The sequence below is a fragment of the Aythya marila genome (assembly GCF_965140915.1).
Source record: "Aythya marila genome assembly, chromosome: 7".
In the NCBI taxonomy this organism is placed as follows: domain Eukaryota; kingdom Metazoa; phylum Chordata; class Aves; order Anseriformes; family Anatidae; genus Aythya; species Aythya marila.
In genome coordinates, this window is record NC_139048.1 from 33,399,438 (window position 1) to 33,425,291 (window position 25,854).

General features: G+C 36.0%; 1 protein-coding gene across 5 annotated transcripts in view; it reads left to right on the plus strand.

Moving 5' to 3' along the window:
- HERC4 (HECT and RLD domain containing E3 ubiquitin protein ligase 4) overlaps positions 1-25,854 on the plus strand; it is a 34,207-nt gene that overhangs the window by 670 nt on the left and 7,683 nt on the right. For 2 of the 5 annotated variants that reach the window (XM_082765140.1, XM_082765141.1), the window contains exons 2-20: positions 139-287; positions 1,517-1,803; positions 4,547-4,706; positions 5,750-5,826; positions 7,638-7,859; positions 9,329-9,420; positions 11,776-11,906; positions 12,915-13,075; positions 13,466-13,542; positions 15,816-15,940; positions 16,460-16,519; positions 17,045-17,156; positions 17,489-17,678; positions 19,181-19,353; positions 21,235-21,351; positions 23,860-23,883; positions 24,334-24,432; positions 24,808-24,975; positions 25,098-25,241. In XM_082765140.1, coding sequence (XP_082621266.1) covers positions 1,578-1,803; positions 4,547-4,706; positions 5,750-5,826; positions 7,638-7,859; positions 9,329-9,420; positions 11,776-11,906; positions 12,915-13,075; positions 13,466-13,542; positions 15,816-15,940; positions 16,460-16,519; positions 17,045-17,156; positions 17,489-17,678; positions 19,181-19,353; positions 21,235-21,351; positions 23,860-23,883; positions 24,334-24,432; positions 24,808-24,975; positions 25,098-25,241 — 2,358 coding nt within the window. In that variant the 5' untranslated portion in view covers positions 139-287; positions 1,517-1,577. The remainder of the gene's footprint in view (positions 1-138; positions 288-1,516; positions 1,804-4,546; positions 4,707-5,749; positions 5,827-7,637; positions 7,860-9,328; positions 9,421-11,775; positions 11,907-12,914; positions 13,076-13,465; positions 13,543-15,815; positions 15,941-16,459; positions 16,520-17,044; positions 17,157-17,488; positions 17,679-19,180; positions 19,354-21,234; positions 21,352-23,859; positions 23,884-24,333; positions 24,433-24,807; positions 24,976-25,097; positions 25,242-25,854) is intronic. The other 3 variants (XM_082765142.1, XM_082765143.1, XM_082765144.1) reach the window with 2 other exon arrangements.

The following is a 25,854-nucleotide window of genomic DNA, read 5'->3' on the forward strand; positions in this document are numbered from 1 at the left end:
GCTGGCTCTTGAAACAAACCAACCTTCTGTGGGAAGTATAGACGAGAAACTTTCCTCTTTTTTTATTTTTTTTCCCCAAACGGAGATCAGTCTTGAAGCACTATAATCATACATCTTTCCTAACTCCTTGTATTGCAGGTTGAAGCTTGCGTTGCACTTACAGATCTGTGAAAGTTGCTGTTGCATAGCTATGTCTTAACTGAAGACATCTTCGTTTTGATGTCCGCTTCTGAACGTGGTACGATATAGCTAGGGAAATTTTGATCATGCCTCATCTCCTGAGATAGGTAAACAGACTGCGATATATTTTAAGCTGTATGGTTGTTTGTTTTTTGTGAGATCATAACAAGAGGTGCCTTTTTTACTGTATCTGTACTTATGTGAAGAAAAATAGTTCATCTTGTGCTGGCAGGAATTCTGCTGTTCTTTGGTTTACGTAACACTTCAGTGCTAACTGATGTCTGGCTTCTCTGAGCAGTCTTATATGTAGGCAATTTATATACGTTATGGAACTGCGCAATATAAGATTGAGTGCATGTGTTGTGCATTGCATTGCAAATTATGTTACTTGTGCAAACTTCCTTCTAATGATCACAGATGAAAATTTACAGTGATTTTGCACTGTATTGCACTGATTCCTAAATTGCTCTGAAAACATGGGGAAACTTCCTGTTGTGGAAGTGCGATACAAGTACTAGTAAATATCATCGTAAGCTCTTTGCCATCTGGAATAGTGAAAATGAAAAGGGAGCGTAGCTTTGTATCTTCTCCAAATAGGTACAAAGTCTGTCAGTATAAATACTGTTACTTGCAGCCTAGAGGTGTTAGTTAGGGATGTGAGTTAGCAGGGATGACTCTCCCTGTGTGACTTCCTGTTACTGCAGCAGTAACTGAAGCGCTAGCCTGTGTTCTGGTTCAAGATTGGGGCTAGCCTATTTATGCTCTTTTGCTGTGTAAGTTCACTTGACTCATACTTGTTTAAATATAATGATTGACACATCATTTTATTCTTTGTGTTGTGTAACTGGATTGATCAGAGCTGACCAATTTTTTCCAAGCTGTGAGTCAAATGTTGTTTTTGGGGCTCTCGGCAAAGCCATACGCAGAGCTTTCTGGAGCCATGCAAGGCCTCATGGTAATTAACTAGCCTGTACTGTCTCCTTAGAAGACATTTGAGGACTCTTCCTCTGGTTGGCTAGAATTGGTTGTGATTGTCATCTAAATAGTTCTAGATAAGGAACTAGAGAAGCTTTACAGTGAATAATATTTAAAAATTTTGAAACAAAGTGATAAAACCGAAGACCTGCACATCTTAAAACTGAAATTTGAAATGGGAAGGAAAGCATCTTACTGCAATTAATGTAAATGTTGTCTGAGAAAGTAAATCACCCTTCTGAAAACTGTTCACTATTTTAATATATGGTTATGCTGAAAGTGAACGTGTGGTTTACATGTTATATAGGAGATAAACTTTGGGGACAATTCTGAAAAACTACATTTTCCTTTTCTTGAACAGCTACACACAAGGAAAATTCTAGAAAAGTGAAGCTGGAAGATCTGCAATCAAGACCATAAACATGTTGTGCTGGGGAAACGCATCATTTGGACAGCTTGGGTTGGGTGGAATTGATGAAGAGATTGTTTTAGAACCGAGAAAAAGTGACTTTTTCTTAAATAAAAAGGTCAGAGATGTAGGGTGTGGACTGAGACACACTGTTTTTGTCCTGGATGATGGGACTGTGTATACATGTGGATGCAACGACCTAGGACAACTAGGGCATGAAAAAGCCAGAAAAAGACCTGGTAAGTTTACAAGTAATCCATCGCGGAGCATTATGTGTTTGAATTATGTGCCTTTTGTTTCATTATGCTGCATCAAGCCCAAGGCTGCCAGTGTTTTTGCCTGTGCAGAACTGTATGCACAGTAGTTCTTCCAAGAATGGGCATATTTTAAACTTTAAAGGCATTCCCTTGGATCACATGGCTGTGTCCCTGTACTTTTGCCTGCCATGTAGGGGGGCAGTGCCGCTAGTTTTTGTTTCCAGCGTGGAACCCCTGCACTTGGGGCTGTGTAGGCCTCGTTGGCTGGCTTTCCTCCCAAGGGGAGGTGACCTGCCTCAGTACGTGGATTAGCATTGCGCTGGGCGGATGGGTTTGGCTACTGGAGTACGGTGGAAATGAATAGTTGGCATGCCACAGTCGAGAAGCATTCTGTGTATTTTTAACAGACCAATATATGATGCAGAGCAGTTCTGATTAAAGCAGCGTTGATTTATTTTCTCTTTTTAAGAACTAAAAATAAAACTTTCGATAAAAGACTTGTACACATATAAAGTATTGTAGGAATAGGATTTGGAGAAGCCTGAAGGACGCAGTGTATCAGTTCTTTGGACTTTCTTATTCCTACCTGTGTTATATGTGTGTTTCTGCTCCTTGCTAGTGCAGTTTGCTAGCAGAAGTGGGTAAACATCTTGTAAGGACTGCAGAGGAGTGTGCACATGGGCTCTCCTCAGAGCTGTGCATGTGAGTCATATCTGCAAGCTACTGAGAGATGGAGCAGTGCTTCTGACAGTATTAAAGCATCACGTAAGCAAACTGAAAAGGCTTAGTAAGAGTTCATTCTATTGCTACGATTGCAGTTTTGCAAGTTAGTTGGCACAATAATTGATACAAACAGTTCAAATGGAAACAAGATAGTACCTCTATTATGCAATATTTTAGTAGTTCTTTGTTCAGAGTTTGGATTTTAGTGCCAAGTAAAGATTTTTCTTGTAGTTTATACATAATGTTTAGAACTGATTTGAATTTCTGTTGGGAAGCAGTAAGCGCATATTAAAACTGATGAATTGAATCCTGCGTAACCCTGTTTCATGAACTTGAATAGAAACTTGTCAAACTTGCTCTGAACACTTGTTATCACCTGGGAAATAATGCTGAATTGTCTTTTAAATCTAAAAATTACTCTGAGAAATCCGACTTTTAATTTTTTTTTTTTTTTTTAAAACAGCCCTGCATGAGCTTTCACATGTAATAGGCAAATACCCGCTATAAATCTTCTTTTAACATGCTCAGACAGCAGTCTTGAGGGCTGTAATGTCCTCCTCTATTTTTTTCTTAAATCCAGAGATGACCGACCATACTGTTGAATGTTACACTTTGGGATAATTTTAGTGAAGAGAGGTTCACTATCTTTGAAAATGGGTGGAAGTTCTTTTTGGATGTATGTCTGCTAACTAAAGATACTTTTATCACTGACTGCTCGTCTTTGCCCCCTCAGTGTCCCCAGTGGTGCTGTTTAGCTGTTACCTCTTTCCTCCTCTCAAAGCTCTACTTGCCACAGGAATTGGTTTCTTAATCCATATTAGGCAAAGTCAGTGTGGCTGCTTCAGCAGCCAGTGAAGGTAATCAGCACTAATGTGCATGGTGTTGCCTGAACTGGAAAGCGTGTACATGACTTCTTCCACTGGCAGAGCTGGGGAGGCCTTAATGCGCTAAACAGTGCGGGTAACCTCTTTAAGAAGACCAGCTGTTAGCAAAATGAACTTCTGTCTGCTGCTTTTTTAAATTCTGTTTTGGAAACTAATTGTCTGTTATGTTACAGATATCAGTAACTACTGGTTTGAAACTGACTTAGGCTGTGCTACGCTGTGTTTACAGAGCGTGTTACATTGATGATACACAGGCATTTCCAGTGGAGTGGGATTCTCAGGCAGGAATAGAACATGTTGGAAAATCAGACATAAAACGTCCGGGCAGGCTCTTATTTAACAGAACTGTTGAAAACTCCAGCTATAATGACAGGCTCTGATGATATTTTCTCACCTTTACTGTTCCTGAAATGCAAATGTTAGGCTTCTGATCACAAGTCATAAGCACAGTAACAAATACATTCAAAGGTACTCAAAAGTACTGATGCAGACTACTGGGAAAAATCACAGGTACCTTAGTGTTTGCTTTTCAGAGGTGTGTAGTGTATATCCAGAACACTAAGCTTTAGGATCTGTTTCTACAGTAATTTGCATTATAAAGAGGACATTGTGTAGCTAATTGCAAAATCAGTAGGTTTAGTCTTTAATTTGCCCTGCCTTGTTTTGCAGGTTGTTTTTTTGTTGTTGATAATGGATAAGTCAATTTAATTTGTTGAAGTGGAATGTTTTCCACTTACAGAATGTCTACACGTATAGTCATTTGACAGTAATGCATTTGACCATAATTGAGTTTCTTTACTCATTTTCAGATGGCAAAGTTAGAAGAAACAATTAAAAACCGCAGAAACTGCGTATTTTGTGCACTTTAGTATGTTGCTGCTCTAAGTTAATTCCAGAAACTGTTTTTGTTTGGGTGTCACATTTAACTTCTGCTAGGATAGCATGTTTATAATTTTAAATTAAAGATATTTTGGCAGAATCCTAGGGTTACATTGGTGTCATTTTGATGGATATCTAGTAGACAAATGACTGTAACTGTCATGGATAATGTTAGTTTGTTAGTTGCCTTTTTTCAAGAAGAAACAACAAACAATTAACTTCTTTTCTTGTCTTCTTAGAGCATGTTGGTGCACTGGATGCCCAAAATATTGTAGCTGTATCATGTGGAGAAGCCCACACTCTTGCACTAAATGACAAGGGTCAGGTATATGCCTGGGGTCTGGCTACCGATGGACAGCTTGGCCTGCCTGGAACAGAGGAATGCATCAGAGTGCCCAGGTTAAAAGCGATAAGTATATAATGAAGTTATTTTCTTTGAAAAAAATGTACTTAAATCACATTGGTTAGGTTTTTAAAATTAAAAATACGCATTAGGAAGTGTATTTTAGCTATGGCACGTGCATGCCTCAGGCTGTTTATTTCCTTTCTCAAAAAGGCAGCTTATGTGGGAAGTGCGGCGTGGATTTGGTTGGTTAGTTTTGTTTGTTTTTAAATTGTCATCTCCTAAGAGCGGAGGTTATGTTGTAAAAGTAGTATGGGTGTTTTTTTGTTTTGCTTTTGACGTAAGAAAAAACACAAGCAACAGTTCCTCAAAACATGAGTAATTTATAACTTGGCCATGCCTATCTGTGATGTGTAGATATGGAGGATATAAATAACAGTTAACCCTTAATAAAGGTTACTTATTGCTGTGTCAAATCTAAAAGTCCATAGGCCTTTTGGAAACTCCTGTTTTTCTCATAAAAAAATGAAAGCATTCTAGATTAAATGTGGTTTTATTTGCAACTTGTTGATAATATTGGGTGATATTTGCCAGCTTTGTAAGCAGTTTTAACTCAAGTTAATGTTAGTATCCTGAGATAGAAAAAGTCAGTCAAATTTTAACAGAATGTAATTCAGCCTTTCTATCAAATACTGATGTAAAGAAGAGTAATACATCATAAAACCTCGTTTCTTTTGAACACTAAAAAGAAAGAGCCTCTCTTCTTGCTTCCTGTATTCACTGGCTCCATTCAGCTGTGTGACATCTCCTTCCTAGTCTCTCTAAAGTACACGAACCTCCTTAATTCTTCATTATGTTTTTTTTTACTGAATTAATTAATTTGAAATAAGACAACTTGTCATTAGATGTATTAGCAAAGAAGCAGTTTTGACTTAAGACTTTGCTAAATAGCTGTAATTAAAGTTAGAATATTTAAATTAATTTCATATATACTTCAGTGGAAAGGATGCACTTGCTTTATGTTACCCTTTGGTGTGACTTTAGATTTCATACCATGACCTAGTAGCTTAATTCCTTCTCTGTTTTCTTATCCCAATAGAAATATTAAAAGCTTATCAGAGATCCAAATTGTGCAAGTTGCTTGTGGTTATTATCACTCACTTGCACTCTCAAAAGGTAAGCAAGATTCTTCTGAAGTTTTGTGTAGTTTCTTACCTGGGAATTCTGAAGTTTTCAACATTCCACTGCACTGAAACTTGAATTTAAAAAATAAATTTATGAACAAAGGTAGCGTTTTGGTTATTCTGCTTTCTTTTTTTCTTGTGCTTTTTTGATTATTTTTTTTAACAACATCTTGCTTTCAGGTAATTTCCTTTTTTAATTCATCGTTGTTTCTCTCCTTGTTCCATCTCTTTCATCCTGCTAGCATACTACTTTGTCACTAGTCTTTTATTCTAGCCTCTAACTTCAAATTATTGAGGTTTGCAGGCAATGACTTCCTCATCTGCTTTTCTATTGCAAAGCCTCTATTTTGTTGGTGATTCTACAGTTAAAATGAAATGTCCCCTTATAACCCACGTTTTGAAAGTTCTAAACAAATGCCCCCTCAAAACTTTTAGGGGGGCTCTGAGAACGTAATTATTTGGCCTCACTTGTTTGTCTAACAAATACAGCTGTCTGGAAATGAAGACAAATGTGAATTTAAACTTGGTTTGTGTTTGTTTTTACTGTGACAAAATAGAGTTGGGCCAGCACCCACTTCTTTGAAAGTGGGTGCTGAACAGGGTGAATTTCCACCATGGAAACATAGAGCATTAAGGAAAAACAATCACTGTGTTTTAAATACTTTACAGCTTTGCGTGCAGCATCCCTGAAGAGTCCTATTGCTAATTCATGGGTTTGCAGCTGCATGTTTCAGTTTGTCACGTGTTGTAGTATTTTGCCTTTTTCTTCTGGTTTTGAAAGAACATGCAGAAATACTTACAGAGTATCAAGGTCAATCACAGTTATGGCCTTAAAATAGACCCACACAGGGAGGAAAACGATGTGAACTTCCTTCATTTGAGCCGCTTGAGTGGGGACTTCGTAGTATTTTCAGTTCTGTGGGATATCGATGAGACAGATTAGTTCATGTGATTAGATTATACATGTAAATATGATTGGCATAGGATTTCTTTGGTGTTAAGAAGATTGTTTTTGCATTGAGGGATTTTTTTGTAAATAAATACAGTTTGGATGACCTGTATCTCAGGAGATGGATCTCCTTGCTTTCTATCTTGAATTGAAAAAGTGGAGGTAGAAGGGACATAGGTAGCAATACTGTTTGAAACAAATTACATCAGCAAAAGCAAAGCATCTTTGTGATTAGCTGTTCACCTTGGGATAGTAAATACCTTGATAAAACATTGGTTGTTCATTAAAACATTTTTTTGGGGAGGTAATATAAATAAATAGCTCTCTGAATTGTGAGTCTTCAAAATACATTTTTTTCTTTATAAGATATTAAATAGCTTTATAAACTTTGTGCTTCATCTGTCATATTTTTAACACAATGTTTTAAAATCTAATTGTATGTGGAAAAATAAGTATGTTACCATATAAAAGCTTAAATGGGGCTTGTGACTGGAAATGGGAAGTTTCTGCATGTCCATTATGCAACTTTGACAAGATCTCTGCATAAAAATAGGCATGGTAGTGGAACTACTCGTAATAACCAAGCACAATTTATCTGGCATTGTTGAAACAGGAAAGTTAAGAGTAGTGGTGAGGGTTTTGAAGGTGATTTAAATATTTGGGTTGAACACCTGCAAATTACAGAATGCGTAACTTCAAAATTGAATGAGTCCATTCAGTGATTTGTGTGCATTGTCTAATCCAAAAATATTTGAAGAGTAACTGTCTAACCTCACTTCTAGTTTCTCTTACAGTAAATAAAATTTATAGAATTAAATGATATTGATTGTACTTATTGTTATCTTTTTAAACAGGAAGTGAAGTGTTTTCCTGGGGACAAAATAAATATGGCCAGCTGGGCTTAGGTTATGAGTATAAAAAGCAAAACTCCCCACATGTGATTAAATCTCTGCTGGGAATCCCTTTTGCACAGATTGCAGCAGGAGGAGCTCATAGTTTTGTATTAACTCTTTCTGGAGCAATTTTTGGATGGGGACGAAACAAATTTGGGCAGCTGGGTCTTAATGATGACAATGGTAAGTAAGCATTTCTACAGTAAAACTTCATGCTGAAGGTCTTGGTTTGTGAATCTAAAGATATCGCTATTCTTAGAAATGGAGCAGACAAAACAAACCTTTGTTGAATATTTTCTGATAGTGCCAATGTCATGTGAGTTTATATAAAGAGGGCAGAGTTCCACCCCCAGCTATTTTGTAGTGAAAGTTCGGACAGCATTATGTTGAAATTCTAGCTGGCTTGACTTTTTTTCTTTCCCTGTTCTAGATTTTTCTGATTTAGGCTTTTTGAGTGGGATTGAATTAAGATACTGTGCAGTAGCTACAGTTTGAATTGAGTTTTAGATAGATTTAACTGTTGGACAAAAACAGTGAAGTACTGAAACTGTTTGATTATCCTTAGAATGTTTAAGATGTCTTCGTAGTTTATTCCCACCATACAGATACTGGCCTTTCTCAGACCACTTCTGAAAATTGTTCATAATCCTCAGCTACTGCCGGAATTTCCTCCGTTATAATGCCAACACTCAATAATAATTAAAAAAAAAAAAAAAAAGTAGACAAAGGTTTGTTTCTTTGTTAGTTGTATTACATTACATATACGCCATCAGGGCACAGGGTTCCAAGATGGAAGTGTATGATGCCAGATTCCCTCAGCATACAGTTCATTATTCAATAATCTACATCTAATTTCAGGAATTCATGCTTTCTCACTGTTCACAACACCCTTTAAAACCAAAAAAATACATTGCAGTTAAAATGTGTATTTGAATTCATGCTTTAAATCTGGCTGCAGTCATGTAACAAGAAAATTACACATTCTTTGTCTGATGTTTTTCCCATGAAATTTGATTTCATGGGAATTTTCAGTTGCTTCTATATTCTCTTTGGAAAAGTGTGTGGCCCTAATTTTATATACAGTATCACTTTTCACTGAAATTCTTTTTTTTTTTTCCTGACGTCTATATAGGGTCTTTTTCAGACAAGTGTACCTGACAAATTTTTAGGCATTAGCATTAACATTTAGGAAATACAGCGTTTGTGCAACTGGGTGACAAAGTTGATTTGTTGCCGCACTAGAGGCAAATTAGTTGTGCCTCCTAACTATTTAGTGTTCCATTCTATTATATCTTTAATAATATTGAACTGTGATCAACTGCTACCAATTTATTGGAAAGCTTTACAGTTGTGAAGCTCATAAACACCTCAAAACATTTGATACTTTTTCTTTTCTCATGGCCAATGGCAGGTACTAGTGAAACTGAGGCTCTTTGCTAAAAAAGTACATTAGTGTAGTAGTTCTGTGTTTTTCTGTAGTAGCTCTTTCATCTAAAATTTGTATAAACTCTGTCACAGCGATTGCATTCTGTTGACAATTGTAAAATGCTTGTTTGGTTGGAACCAAATAAGAATGAATAGGCGAGACTATTTGTTTTTGGTTTTTTTTTGTTTTCAAAATAAGCAATCTACTGCTGTATTAAACTTCTCAGACAGGTATGTTCCTACCCTGTTGAAGTCACTGAGAAGTCAGAAGGTTGTTCATATTTGTTGTGGAGAAGATCATACCGCTGCCCTTACAAAGGTACGATATTTAAATATATGTTTATACTTTGATTTTGAATGTTTTCAGGAGAAGATGCTACCTGATTAGGAAACAACAAACAAAATTCCACTTAAAATTTCTTCAAAGTTTGTTGGATTAAATTGAGGAAGACTGGAAGAATGGTTAAATATTTGGGGAAAAAAAAAACACCTTACCATAATACAAGAAATCTTTCTCTAGTTTTAGATTTTTATCAGATATAGTAAAGGTGAGCACACAAAAGAAAACATTTTTGATAAGACAGTGCATATTACATTATTAAAATTGTGCAGGTATTGAAATTTATATTAGAATATACTAAAGAGATAGCTGTTTTCTGAATGTAATGCCTCTAGCATTGTTTTTATCGCTGATCAGGCCAAGTTAATTTTAAATTTAAATTACATGCCAGAAGGATTGGGGTGTGTGTGGTCATTGGGAGGTACTGAATTGCAGTTTGCTGCTTACGTCCTATTGGCAAACAGACAGAAGAAATTGAAGATTTACATAATCTAATAGAAAGTATTATATCGTGAGGTTCTATGGAAAGTTAGTAATTTATTTCAAGGCCATTTTGGGAAAAAAAAAAGAAGCATGTATTCTGTGTCAGTGTGACATACTCATATATATATGTAAGACTCAATCAAAATAGTTGGAAAGTTTAAATGTGCCAAGTTGCTATGTACATGTAACTGTTGGCTAAATGCATAATCTGCAGTCTCCTGTTTGTTTAAGGTTTGGATGCTTAAAGGAGGAACATAGAATGTAATGCTAGAGCTCTTTCTTATACTCATCCTAGTGATGGATAGTGCTTTTCAAGCATCAAGTGATAAGTAGCCTTACTTTGTGGTGGGTAAAATAGTACGTACACATCTTTCTTTAAATGATCGACTCCTCTACCTTCCTGTGTTCCAATATTTGAATTCAACTTCAGCATTTAGGTATAAATCAGTTAATGTTCTGATGTTTCATTTTGTTCATCACTCTTGATAAAATGTGTCAATTTATAAACAACGTTTTGAACTTGTGAATAGCAGTAGACAAGTATTCTGACCAGTTGAGATCTGGATGTGACTAAATATTCATTTATCTTCTGAGTCTGTATTCAGAACTTTGTTGTAGAAGGTGCTGGCATTTTTGAAGTAACTGTTTTTCATTTTTTTTCTTACTTCTTGTCATAAAATATTCTCTTGCTTTGACTGCAAAAGACATGGCAACTTTGCAGTCATGAAATGGATATTTACGTATTGTGTAAGGCTATGGAAGTACAGAATGTAAAAAATTATAACATATTCTATGTGTTTTCCGCTTTTTAATATATGGAAGTTAACTTCAAGCTTGCTTTGATGGACTCAATTAAGATATTGAATTTACTGTAAATTGTATGATTTTATGTTACCCATTTATTATAGGTCCATTTTTCCCTTGCATGATAGGCCTTTCAGAACCAGGAGTCTTGATACATCTTTTGTAGACAGTACTGTGTGTGAGCATTTTTCAGTTCCTTCTCAAGTTTGGAAAAACCTGTCACTGTTTGTTATCCTGATTCAGTGAATGAGGCTGTTGTTTTTTCTCAGTGGATGCTGCCATTTTAATGATGATTTCCAGCAGAGGTCCAGTCTGATGCAGAGTAGAATTGAAAGAAAGAGCTTTACAATTTCAAAGCATTTCAAAATGGAAAGTTTCAAAGTTGTTGTAAGGTAAGTTGTATAATTTATGAAAATGGTTCTGGTTTAATATTTATTCATTCAAGTTTTTGGTTAATTTATTGATAAATTAATCAAAAACACTTCTAAAATTGACTTGCCTTACAACAAGGGCGAATTTTTCTGGTTTGTCCTTTCAAATAATGAAGCTGGCTATTTCAGTCATACTCTGCATCATCTGTCTGAGGAGGGCAGCTTCCTATTTGGTATTTGTTTTCAAATTTCTATTCAAGATTTGAAAGCCAAAGTATACTTTTTAACAGTAAGAATTTATGTACCATTAGAGTTCATCAAGAGAACTGGAAAAGAGAAAAAAAAAACAAAAACAACACAAAATCAAACAACAAGGATTAGTATCTTGTAATAACACAAGTTAATGACAGGACTCTGTTGTAAGCTAGTATGGAAATTACAAGAATAAGATTTAACATGAATAAGGTGATACTTGATAGCTATGCCACATTTTCATAATTGCAGTTACTTTGTGATCTTTCTGTGTCTCAGGACCCTCTTGAACAAATGTATTTTCTGTCTTTCTCCCTGCAATTCCAAAATTATCAGATAAGGTAATTTATTAAGCCCCTGTTTCTGATAATTTTCTTGTTCCAAGATATACTATTATTTTAATCCACATAATTTATTTGTTTAGGAAGGTGGGGTTTTTACATTTGGAGCTGGAGGCTATGGTCAGTTGGGTCATAATTCTACCAGCCATGAGATAAACCCAAGGAAAGTTTTTGAACTTATGGGAAGTGTTGTCACGCAAATTACTTGTGGCAGGTAAGGTCTCTTCTGTGCTACTGCTCTGAATCTTATAAATTACTTGTTTTGTATAGAATTTCACATATATTCTAATATGAAGTGTATTTTTCCTTAACCTTGATGGTTAGGGAAGATGAGATAAATAAGGTCTCTAAATAGCTAGCGACATTACTGGGGTTTTAAAAACATTCAGTAGAAGTGAAGGATGCTACACTGAGAGTTCTGATTCCCTACACTGAAAATGTTAATAATATGGTGCTGTTTATTGCTGTTACTTCATCATTCCCTATTAAAGAATGAGGGTGTGTGGGGAGTTACTTCACTGAGGATAAATAAAATTTGGAAACATACATAATTTTTTAAAATGCCTGTAAAACTGTACTGTACTTCAGTTCTCAATGTTGTTTGTTTGTTTATTTATTTTAATGATGTATTATTAATAATAGCACCCAAGAAATCTGGAAAAATTATCAATGCAGATGAAAATGTCTTTGTCCTAAGAATTGCATTCTGAGACAAAATGGTGAAGACAACATAATTTTTGAAGAGATGGGCATATTTTGTTATTTGGATTAAAAAACACATTATGTAATCCTTTCTGCATTTTGGTTGACACTAATTGGACCTATTCCCTTTTATTAGTTGATGTGAACTCAGTAGTGGTTCTTCCCAAGAGGACGATAGGGGAGGGGGGCATCTGGAATTGAGATGAAGAAAAGGGGATGCAGCCAGTCTGGTAGAAACTGCAAATTTCGGAATGTCCAGAGATATGCCCTAAAGGTCAGGCTGTGGATAGGCAGTGGTTCAAGGCAAAACCTGGCATCTCTGTTTCCTGAATGTTTCCATGAAAACTATGTTGCATATTGCACTGTCACTTGAAGTACTGCCATTGCCAGTCAAGATGTGGAGTTTGTGACGAGACCTTTAACAGAGTTTTTAACATTTAACAAAATTCTTAGATTGCGTAAAGCACATTATAGTGCTTATGTTTTTGGTTTTGTTTCTGCTTTTTTTTTTTTCCACTAGACAGCACACTACTGCATTTGTTCCTTCATCTGGAAGAATTTATTCTTTTGGACTTGGAGGTAATGGGCAATTAGGTACGGGAACAACCAGTAACAGGAAAAGTCCCTTCACAGTAAAAGGAAACTGGCTTCCTTACAGTACTCAGTGCCTGATACCCACAGGTAAGCAACAGCTGGTGGATTCACTCTTTCTATTCCTGTTCCTTGGCTCTTGAGATTTTAACTGAACATGGAATATAATCACTTCCTTCCACACAGTTTGTTTTCACTGTGCTCTAATTTACTGAAGTTCATTTCTGCTGTAAGAAATATTTGCAACAATTTCTTGCTTTGTGGTTGGGGTAGGTGCTTTGTTAGCACTGGAGCTAACACTTGTTAGTTGTTAGTGTTTACCTCCATTAAAGACAGTTTTAATTATTGCGTTGCCAAGATCTGCCCAGAGCAAGTTTACATAATAAAGGAACCGTTTCCTGATTGAATATGTTGATTGCAGTGTCTTGAGTGTTTCTCAAATCCACGTCTTCAGTTGACTTTTTTTTATTCTTATTGCAGATAGTGAGCAGTATTACTGTGTAAAGAGAATTTTCTCTGGTGGGGACCAAAGCTTTGCACACTACTTTTATCCACAGGTAATTCATCAAATATACTTTAGAACCAAGCTGAATTTATTGTGTTCTGATGCATTTTAACAGATATTTCATATTGAAGATGCAGGAGTATGCTGTAAAATTTTAAACTGTGGGAAGCACAAGACGTTGCATCAATTAGCAATGAGAAGACTTGGATCCAGTCTATTGAGTGTTAGCTGTCAGTGAGCTCATGAAACTTTTTGGCACAGGCTTTTTTCCTGAGTCTTGAATGCATGCCCTTCTTTCCTTCCCAAAGAATCAGAGCGATTGAGGTTGGAAGGGACCTCTGGAGGTCACCTCGTCCAATCCCCCTGCTTAAGCAGGGCCACCTGCAGCAGGTTGCCCAGTACCATGTCCTGGTGGCTTTTGAATATCTGCAAGGAGGGAGAATCCACAGTCGTTCTGGGCAGCCTGTGCCAGCGCACAGTCAAAAGCACCTCTTCCTTTGAAAAAGGAAAAGCCCAGAGCTCTTCTTCCCTGCCCTTGTCTGCTGTGTTCTGCTCTGCAGCCGATATATTATGCCACAGTGATGAGGAAACAAACAGAGCTGACTTTTTGCTAAAAATGAGCAGTAGTGACACAGTTTATGTTGTAATAAATTTCTACTAACCTTAGAACAATAATTTTCTTTAAAAGAACAAGAATTGATCTGTTTAAGTTCCAGTGGCTGGGGAAAGGGGGAGGTCTAGGAGGACTTGACAGTAATAATGGTGAGGTGGGAGTGTGACGGAAAGGAAATGTTCTTAGACAGTGACTTGGGAGGAAAGAACAAGGTGAAGATAGATGCCTGGATTCACATATAAGCTACTTCCAAATAATAGCCCAGCAGACTTTAGACCACAGGGATTAGTGACGCAGGAATGAATTGAAAATGGGGGTTGAAAAGTGATGACACAAAGGGAATCAGTAAAGGTTTAGGGGGAAACATGTTTGTTGCCAAGAAAAACTGGGGTCAGGCAACCCTGTGTTCCCACAGCTTATTCTGCTTGTGAAAAATCATTTTTTTTTTTTCTATTTCCCCCCTCTTAATTCTGATTGAGTTTTGGTAACTATTTCTGTATTTAATAGAAGTTTGTTTAACAAGTGAACACAGAAAAACTAACTGGTAGTGTAGGATCAAAACTTTTCTATTAAAATTCCACTCAAAAAAAAGTTTACTGTGCTAATTTCATAATCAAAGTAGATTGTGACTGACTAATTGAGGTAAGCTTAAGACTATGAATGCAGTTATTGTGGTTTGTTCAGTACAAAAAGTGTTAGCATTAGATGGACTTGGATGATGCGGAAGCATCATTTTCAGAACTCCTTAGTTTGCTAATTTGCATTCTTTCAAAGCTACGTGAGTACTGTACTCTTGGGACTTGGGTGTCCTTGCCAGCTAGGGGGTCTCAGCAGGCAAGGCAAAAATCTGTTTTTTTTGTTTTTTTTTTTCCCAGTTAGTTTTTGGACAGGTCTGTTCCCTGAATTGTTTCACTGTGATGCTTCTGCTGGACTCAAGGAAAATAGCAAGAGTGTTTCTTGTTCTGATCCTCCGTTTCTTAGGATGGGATCAGAAATACTGATTTTTGGCAACAGCTAGTCATCGTTACACTGAGTCAGCTATGTTGTAAAGAGCATGTTCTCGGGAGAAATGTCTTCTTTTACTAGTTTAACCTTATTTTTGGTGCTGTTTGCCACCTCTTTTTGAATCAGTGCTCTTACTCATAAAGGTTTTCTTGCTTCTATTCCTGTTTTGTGTTAGAAATCTCACTGTAATTCATTCAGTTTGAGCAGCGCATCAAAATGCAGCTTGTATGATAATGCAGTAAACATTCAGAGAAACGTGATTCATTCTCAGAAGAGTCTGATGGATATAGGGTGGGAGAGCAGCTGTCTGAAAAATTGAATGGGTCCTTTTCTGTATGCTCGCAGCCTGGCAGTGAGCTAAGTGGCTGACAGTGACCAGAGAATAAACATGCTTGCTACTGTTCTCTAAAGCTTGTTTAGTGTTCTCCTAGAAAAGTGCTTATATGTTTAGGGGGTTTACCACAAAATAACTTGTGGTGTGAATTAACACACTAATCTGGATGGTTTTAGTTTGTCATAGCTTACTTTGCTTTCATAGCAAGTGCGGAACTGCTAGAATACAGTAAATTGATTCTTGGGCTTGTTTCAAGTAATAGTTTGGGTAGGCAAATTGTCAGTCAATGAAGAGAAAAAGATCTTAGCCACAGGACTGTTTTTTCTGGAAATCGGTTTAATGTGCCTGATTCTTTGTTTTCTTTACAATTTAGAACATGGTGCCGCCAGATGATTTCAGGTATCCTGATGTTCTGAAGCAGATCTGGACTGTGAATGAAACATTTATTCAGAGATTGCTGACTTTCCCATCTGGAAGACTTCCTGTAGAGATCGCTAAGTAAGTATTGTAGAGGAAATCAGTTGTCTTCAGTAATTTTATATATGATTTGGGTGTGAATGTGGTTTTGTACATACATAGCAAGGGTAATCTTAATTACTGCTTTTATTAAATACAGAGCTTTTGTTATGCTTTCATTGTCATGCTTATCATGTAGTTTATCTCTGTCTCATCTCTGTCACAGTTTAGGTCACTGCTCCATACAAGATTAAGTACCTAGTTGCACTTTGAAAAATAATAGTGTGTGTAAAGGAATATGAGAATAACTCGGAATATTGCTGCTATCTTACTAAAGGAGGATGCAAAGAAATTAAAACCAAACTGCAAGTCTCTTGTTTGTAGCTGCCTTAAGTGTAAAGTCTTGAATGGAGGTTTTACGGGATGTTGTTTGGTCATATTCAAGTCAGAGTTAGGTCCTATGTACTATGTTACTTATGAAGGATAAAATACAATAATTTTATATAAGATGCTAATTTGTAAAAAGAAATTTAACTTCTTCTTTCATGTGAACAATTTCAGTGAAATTGATGGAACATTCTCCTCAGCTGGGTGCCTCAATGGGAGCTTTTTGGCCTTGAGGTAGGTGGTCAGGCTTTTAAACAAGTATTCCTGTGAACAGAACAATTAATGGTGGCTACCTTCTTAGTGTTTCTTGTTTCAACTATGACATGTTCCCACCATTTTCCCTTCTTAGTATTACTCTGATGCTTTCAGTTTAACCTTGTAGCTCCTTTGCTACATATAGTTTGTCAGCTGGCCCAAGTGCATTATGTCTTCTGCCAGTTCTTGGTAGTGTGTGCCACCTGGCTGCTGCCATTTAAGCCAGCATAAGTAATTACTTAGCAGCCACAAGTTGTATATAATTCAAGGGGAATACATTGTACAAGCTGGTTTAGATCTCAGTGATTGCCAAGGTCTAAAGCATGAGTGCCTTCCATTTAAGAGAATACTTTTTTTTCAGTTGCTTCAAATGTTGTGTAAGAGTGATACTGTGATCACTAACATCTTAATTCCCTGTTAGGGTTAAAAATTCAAGGTGGAAAATTTGTAGAGTCCTAAGAATACAGGATTCAGTCTTTCTCTAATTTTTTTTTCTTGCTGTAGCAATGATGATCATTACAAAACCAGCAGTAGATTCTCAGGGGTTGATATGAATGCTGCTAGACTACTATTTCACAAACTTATACAGCCTGACCACGCTCATATATCACAACAGGTTTGTGCTGCATATTTTCATTTTGTTTGGAATCACCTTACTTTGTAGCTATAGAGAAATACTTTTGGTATGCTTGCTCCAATCCTTTTTAATATCTTTCTTTAGTCAATAACATATCAACTACAAATAGGTAAAATTGTATTGTGCTGTGCCAGAATGTAACACACCAGGATATTGTATGTCTTTAAATTTCAAAACCAAGACAGTATATTAAATAATACAACACAGGTTGAAGTCTTGATTGTTCTCTCATTTACTTTTGATCTAGGTGTGGGATTTTGTTTAAATGCCCAATTGCATTTAAACAAACTGCATTTTATTATGCATTGCAGGTGGCAGCTAGTTTGGAAAAGAACCTTATTCCAAAACTGAGCAGCTCCTTACCGGATGTTGAAGCTTTAAGGCTGTATCTCACTCTACCAGAGTGCCCACTGATGAGCGATGCAAACAATTTCACAACTTTAGCTATTCCCTTTGGAACAGCTATTCTGAACCTAGAAAAAGCTCCTCTGAAAGTTCTTGGTAAGAAAATGAATTTTTTACTATTCAACCTAAGGATCTACAAAGAAAGATGTATAGAAATTCCATCAGTGATGATGTGATCTCAACAACACCTGCTTTTGTATTTGCAGTTTTTTAGAACTCCTCAATGAGAAAGTTAAGGGTTAATGTTGCTTGCTATGTAAGAAAACACCTATCCTGTTGCTTCTGAGCTAGCTGGCCATCCATATAGATTCATCTGGTTTTGTAATGGTTGGACTCGTTCCATTTGGGAGGAATTATACTACATACATGAGTGCATTTGATACGTGTCTTTGCACTTTAAAGTGAAAATTGTGTGGTCAGACAACAAGCACTAAGTAGTTTACAGGAGTGCTACAGAGCAGATACTAAATTGTCTTTGTTTTGACTGTAGTACCTTTTTTTTGTTTTTGAGATCCATGCTATCTCACTGATGCTAAGACGCAGTCTTGAAATATGCAGATTAGAATAGTGTTTTTTTGTTTTGTTTTGTTTTTAACTTCCCTGCACTTTTTTATTGTGACTCTTATCACCAAGGATTCAGCTTGAGGAGTTGAGATACCAGAACATTTTCTTTGTACTTTTTATTTTTTAAAAGGGTACTTTCTTCATTGGGGTGGTGTGTTTTTGATTTTTTTTTTTCCCCTTTACTTGTAACCCACCTCTTAAACTTCGCAGTAGTTTTTGGTGACTGTAAAGTGTGCAGTCAGTAAAAAGCTTACCTTCTATAAAGAAAAGCAAACTGATAATTGATTTGGACTGCAGGTTCTTTTTTGTGTTGCTTCACTACAACAAGTATTTCCACTGTTCTTGGTAGGACCTTTTGCTTAAGGTTTCAAGGTTTGAGCCACCTGTTTCATGTCACAAGTAACTTCATGATACTATTGTGTACTTTGGATAAACAGACTTAATTTAAAGAATTTGTGTGTAACAGTAGGAGCATAGAAATAGAAGTTTTTATTTACAAAGAGCAGTTTATTGTTCAAAAGTTTGCCTCACTCTTTCAAACTTTTTTTTTTTTTGAAAGAAGAATATTCCCTTTGAAAGCGGTGGACCATTCTATGTTACTTTTCCCCACCTCAAAATACCTTTTCATATACTTTGCTCTCTAATTTGTTGTATGTCTTTTTTTTTTTTTTTTTTTTTTTAACTTTCGAGAGCTTCCCCATTTCAGTAGTGCTTACACATGGTCAGCTGTTAATGCCCCTTTTGTGCTGTTTTAAATCCCAGAATGGGGTGGGAGAGGGGAGTAACATTGTAAAATAATACACTAGAACCATTTCAAAGTTGAAAGTTGGTTGCTTGCCCACATCTTACTGTATCGAGAACTGAAATTGTATTGAAGTGTCAATATTTTGTTGTTCTTTCTCTGCCCACCTGTCTTTAGTTTTTGGTAACTGACAAGTGTGCTTTCTAATAAAACATGTTTTTTAATTAAGAGTAGCGTAACATACTGTTGTAGTGGCAAGTACTACATTTATGTGTTCACCGTTTGTTGACAGAAAATTGGTGGTCTGTACTTGAACCTCCATTATTCCTCAAGATAGTGGAACTCTACAAGGATGTTGTGGTCCACCTCTTGAAGTTGTATAAGATTGGCATTCCTCCATCTGAAAGAAGAATATTTACCAATTTTCTACACACAGCTTTCAGAGTTCTGGAAATATTGCATAGAGTATGTTTACATCAATTTTAACCAATTATTTTGTTTGTTTCTGTCAGCATCTGTGCTGTGTAGTTGTTGAAAAAAGTTAAATAACTAAAGAGTTTTAAATATTTAGACTTACATCTGCAGAAATGCTTGTAGTTGTTCCATTTAGACCTATGAACCATTGGAATTCTGGATTCCAATCTGACATGGTGATGGAATTATCACAGACTGACCCAGTCAATTGCACCTATGAGGGTATGTTGGGAAGAATTGCCTCTTAAGTTTGAAATGATAGCAAATAAGGTCACAGTTGGAAGGTAAGAGCAAGTTACATTTTGAGCAAAATCTGAACAGTTTTACCAGGACAAACTTTTTCATCTCTGATTTGTTTATTCAGTCTGATAGTATGTTAGCTTAATTCTTAAAAATTAGTAAATCTACAAGCCTTGAATAAAAAGCCCAAATCATTCAGAGTGCACATCAGAAGCCTGAGCAGCTGTAGCATCTGTCTGCTGCTGCTGCAATTTCCCCTCTCACCCTCTTTTTTTTTCCCCCATTGTAATTTATTCTGGTCATATGGCATTTCGTAATTACATCCTTAAAGAACTTGGAAGGCACTCTGTAAGGTGCTAATCAAGTACTGTATTCACACAATCTAGCGCAATGGGAACAAATGTCTAAATTGGATCTTTGTGTGCTATATGTACACCTCCCATTCCCCAAGGAAAACAAAAAGGATATCTGCTTTGGAAGCTGGAATTCTTAGGCTTTGGTTTGCTGTGCTTTTCTTTCATTTATTCTTTATGAACACTGTCAAATTAAGGCTGGGAAATAAGGCTGTTCAGTAGCCATCCTGTTTTGGAAGCACAAAATGTCCATTAGAGATTCCCATTTGTAATGCTGTTGGTGTGTAAGAAATGACTATTTTGCTGCCTTCAGAATTTGTGTCACTGCTCAGGGTTGCAATAGCTGTAAATCTTAACAGTTGAAGTTGATCTTGAAATATTTAAACCTTGTGAGTAAATGTAGAGTTATAATCTGGCTCTTCTCAATTCCCATTTTTTGGAAACCTAGCTTTGACTAATAAGTACTTACATGGTAGAAATAATTACATTTATAAACAGTTGGACAGCAGGGTAGATATACTGATATGTTCTTAATAATTACCTGGTATGGGCTAAAGTAAGAATGGAAAAAATGGGGATACTTACCTAGGCTATTCCACAGATTTAATGTCTGTTTTTGTTTAGTGTTTTTTGGGGGAAGGATTGGGTCCTTTGGTGGTACGGGTGTTGGAGTAAAGTGAGTTTAGATTGTCAGTTTTTAAAGAGAGAGTTTGTAATCCTTCTGTTCTGGCAGTTAATGATGCTTGTCAGTCATTGGGAAAAGAAGCGTATGTTAAAGAAGCAAATTTACTGAATCCTCTTGGAAGCCCTGGGTTTAAAATTGCACTATAGAGACAAGCCTTAAAAAAATGTTTGTTTTCCATGTCATTCTCTTATTTTTCTAAGCTTAATGTTTTTAAATAGAAGTTGTTCTCTGGTCACAGGTAACAGAAATAGCATTTGTATTGTAATTGAGAATGAAGTTTTACACTGTAGTTTTTAAGTCCGTACATTTGAAAATACTGTTCCTGTGAAATCACGTCATGTTTCAAAGTAGCAGCACTGTATTGTGCAACATTGCATGATTGATTAATCTTATTTTTTTGCAGCTTAAATAGGATTGTGAATAATCCATGTTCCCATATCTTTAACATTGTTTTTTTATGCTTGTAGGCACTGTTGTTTTTCTAGTACTTCTTAGTAGGTGGGTGTCTGTGGCTGACATAAATGCTTGAAAACTACAGAAAAAATCCTCTTAAACTGTTATGCAAAGTGTTAAAAATAAATTTTACTTCTTTAGGTAAATGAAAGAGGACAAGTTATACAGTATGACAGATTTTATATACATGAGATACAAGACTTGATAGATATCAGAAATGACTACGTCAACTGGGTCCAGCAGCAGGTGTTTGGAATGGTAAGAGTTTGGATCCCTCCTTCCCACCCCCATGCTTGCTTTTGGTTGTCTCCGTAGAGAAGCCTGTAGATTTTCTAAATCGGGGCGCTTTCTTTTCATACAAGTATCTGCACAGATTTCTGATAGTGACCAGACTCAACTTTTGTCAGGTGCTAGCTAAAGAATTGTTAAATAGGTGTATTTCTTGTAGGGTATCATTTTTAGGACTGACACCGTCTAACATTTTAATTAGAATGCTATCATTTGAGATTTGCCACGCTGGAAAAGTTAGGGAAGTGCTAACCGGAAAACATGCAGAATAACCTGAATTACTATGCAAGCTAGGTTCAGTCAGTGTTGTCAATAGAGGAAGCTGAAAGTGTCATGGAAAACTACGTTTAGAAATGAAGTAGGGAGTTAAAGGGGACAGATAAGCAATGTAATTTTCTACTTTGAGTGTAGTGACAAGAAGTAAATTCTTGGATCTGGAAACAGAAGAGTGGTAAGTGGGAATAAATCACTGTGCACAGAACTAGTGAGTTGGATAAGGTTTTGTCACACAGTTCTTTAACTTAAGCTTTGACAGAATAGAGTAGGTTAATATGCTTGCTTTAGTCCACCTAAATTTAATTCTGCAGCAGTACCTAGAAGTTCTTGAACAGGGGAGACCTACTTTTGTTGTGTGTTTTATGAATCCAAAGCAAAAGATAGCCTGTCTACTAAAGGATAAAAAATTGTAAAATAAAATAGCAAGAGCAGGGAGATGGGGGAGTGTAAAGAAATAGTGAGATGATAGTGGTAGTCACGACAGACTTATGTTTCAGCCAAACATCTCTGAAGAAGCATTCTGTGCTTGATGTAGGTTGGTGTTGGTAGCTGACAGGGGCAGTATATTAAATGAGATGGAGAAGGTGGGGAAAAAGAAGGCCTTGGAAGAAGAGACAGGTTGTGTACTTGGAACAGAGAAGGATATGGCAGTGAAGGATGTAAAAGTGATAGAATTAGAAAGCAACTATGCTTTAAATGGATATAAACAAACCAGAATTGAATTTGGCATGATCAGACAAGAAAATTCTGAGATAAGGGAAAATGACAGCTGGAAATAGATTAGTGTCTGAAGTCTTAAGCTGCATTTGTTAAATTGGAAAATTAAGCAGTAGCTTGATATTAGGAAGAAAATAATACTGAATTTCCCTTAAATCATCTTTATACTGTCATGCATTTATACAGGTTTAAGTTTAGCAGAGAAAAAAGACTTTGATTTATTACAAGGCTGAAAAAAATCATGGTCTTAGTCTTATCACCTGTTTTTTTTTAAAACCATTTTTTAAATGGTTTTGATGGCTTTTTCTTGCCTTTGTATCCAGCAGTTTGTGCTCTTGCTTGTAGAGTAGTAAGGATCTCTATGTGCCTGTTTTATCACTAGTATTAATCAAACTTTCTTGTGCTGATGTCATTTTTTATTGTCATAACTTGAGGCAAAGATGTTTGTTCAGTTCCTTAATTAAAATGTGGAGAGAGAAATACAAAAGAAATGAAAAATTCAGAAAAGTTTTAGAAATTCAAAAGAAAAAAATTCTAAGCTTTCAACAACAGAAGAATAGGAAAAACTGAAGTTACTAAATACAAATACTTAAAAGAGTTGAGTTGGAAAAAATAAATAGAAATAAATTATAGTATATACAGTAGGAGTACAAAATGGCATAAATTAGTCTGTGAGAAATGGGCGACTGAAATCTGGTGTTCCTTTTAGGAATTAGGGATATGGAGAGAAAGCAGATTTTGCAGATAATGGTATTTTTGGTCATTGCTTTCTGAACCATAATTGTCTGCATATTGGACTCCTAAGTCTCATATGTTTAGTCACATATTACATTTAAAATTTATTAGTTTATCATTAGCTTTTATTCTTTTTTTTTTTTTTTTTTCCTTTCAGCAGCAGAGGATAAGGGTAACAGTACCATAGAGATAACTTAGTTTCTTAGCAGAGTTTGTCTAGCTTGTTCTGTAAGTCTCTGCACAGACCTAGCAATATGTATTGGCCTGTCTCTAATTTCAAATCTCAGTTCTTTTCTCATATGCAGTATCGTAGATCCAAATGATTCTTGAGATTTATTGACTAATTGTTGTTTTGTCTTTACACTTTTACTCAGTAAAAATACTTTAAATTTAATGTGATATGCTTCAGTCATTTGAGAGTGAAAATGTATATGTGAAAGTAGATGTCATTTTCAATATATGGAAATATACATTTTAAAATGTTAACTTTTGTATCCAAGAATACAAGAATACTTGATAGTCTAATGCTTCCCTTTTAAAGACACATAGGATGTTAAAAGACATTGTTGCATTTGGTGGATTAATTAAAATGTTTATGGTGGTTATTTATTTTTTCAGTAAATACTTTATTTGGGGGGGAAGCTGTAGTTAAATACTCTTAATTTAACATCTAAGATGAATAATTAATGCAGACACTAATGCTGCTTTTTCATCTTAATTGTTGCTACCTTTGTGCAAATGCTGTCATAGGATGTCAACCATGGATTATCTGAGGTAAGATTGGTTGCAATCTGATTTCTTTTCCAGAATGTAAGGAAATCAGAAATAGGAGTGTGAAGGATTGTGAGATGTGTTCTGTTGGAAGTAAAGCCTTATATTGGCATGGATGTAATCTGAAAAGGTTTTTATGGGGCAAAAGTATGTAATTCTGTGTGTAGCAAATTCAGAGCAGAGTTTGAAAGCAAGGACTTGTTTGATGATAACATACTAGCTGTAATAAAAGGTGTGAAATTAAAACATACTAAGTGGGGGTGGGCTTTCTGCTGAAATGCTAAACAGCTGAACATCTACTTTCCTGAGATGTTTTCGGACCTGCATTGACAATAAATAAAGATTTCTTTCTCTTTTCAGTAAAATAGATATATCAAATATTATTATAATGACTTTAACCATTATAGTATTTTTTTAATAAGCGGAATCATGACATGGTTATTCTCATTCTAGCTCACAGATACTCCTGTTACGATTTGCACATACCCGTTTGTTTTTGATGCCCAGGCAAAGACAACTCTCCTGCAAACAGATGCAATCATACAGATGCAGGTGAGAGTCTGTTTGTTTGTTTGGGTGGTGTTTTTTTCCATAGCACTCTCTCTTTTCCATGAAAATTGAGTGATCTGTTGTGTTGTTTTTTTTATTTTATTATTTTTTTATTAAACACCTCAGTCTTCATTTGCCTGTTGGAGGAACAGAGGAAGTTCAGGTGTTTGTTTTTGAGGGGGGGAGGAGGGAGAAAAGGAAAAATATTCCCTGGGATTAAAGGAATACGAAGATAATTTGGGTGGATTCAGTAGCTGTCTGTATTCATGTCTTCTGACTTTTTTAAGATAAACAATGAACGTTAATGTTGACAGGAATCTAGAGTTACTTAATGATTCTTATAGTATTTTTTTGTTGTTGTTTTTGTTTGTTTTCCAGATGGCTGTTGATCAAGCTCACAGGCAGAATTTGTCTTCTCTGTTTCTGCCAGTATTTGAATCTGTCAACCCATGCCTGATCTTGATGGTGCGGAGAGACAATATTGTAGGAGATGCTGTGGAAGTCCTGAGGAAAACAAAGAATGTGGACTACAAGAAGCCACTCAAGGTATTACCAGTACACTCTGGTCTAAGTGTTTTTTACTGACATGTGAGTAATTGAGAATACATTTTGGACAAATGTTTTGCTTCCTGTTTTTAATTCTGTGCTAATTGAAGTGTGTGTTCCAGGTTATTTTTGTAGGGGAAGAAGCTGTTGATGCTGGAGGTGTTCGCAAAGAATTTTTTTTGCTCATAATGAGGGAGTTGCTAGATCCCAAATACGGGATGTTCAGGTACTACGAAGAGTCCAGGCTGATTTGGTTCTCTGATAAGGTAGGGTGCAATTGACAATCACAAATTTTCTTGAACTTAAAATATTTTTATTTAATAATGTATGATCATAGTAGTTTGTGATAATTTTATTTCAATAGGAGAAGCTGAACTAAATAGTCTTGAAATATGTTTATTTTTGTCATTGTTAGATCAAAACTTTCCCCTTCCTTTTTTTCCCCCCATTCCTTGCTCCTTATCACTTGTGCCCAGTCCAGGTGACTTCAGTGGGAAGTGCCAGCCAAATAAACTGATTCCAAGAGCAGAATTGGAGTGGCAGAGAAAAATGATGTGGCATGTTGAATATGTCTTTCTGTGTTCATTCGCGTTTATGGGTCCGTTTTATATGTAGTCACCTGGTCATACTCGCTGGAGAGTTTTGACTGTTGACGTTTTAGTCCTTTTTCAAAGGAAAATACTGACTAGAGTGTCAGTGATTCCTGAACACTAAATGTTTCCACAGCTGTGTTTTAAGCCATAGCTGTTAAGTCCAAGGGAGTCAATTGTGAGCTCCTCGCCCCTCCATCTACTGCACCCCTCTTCAAAACATAAATTAAAATACAAAGGACTGAATAGTGTAATAGTAAGTCACTGACGGAAACAGAATCTTTTTTGC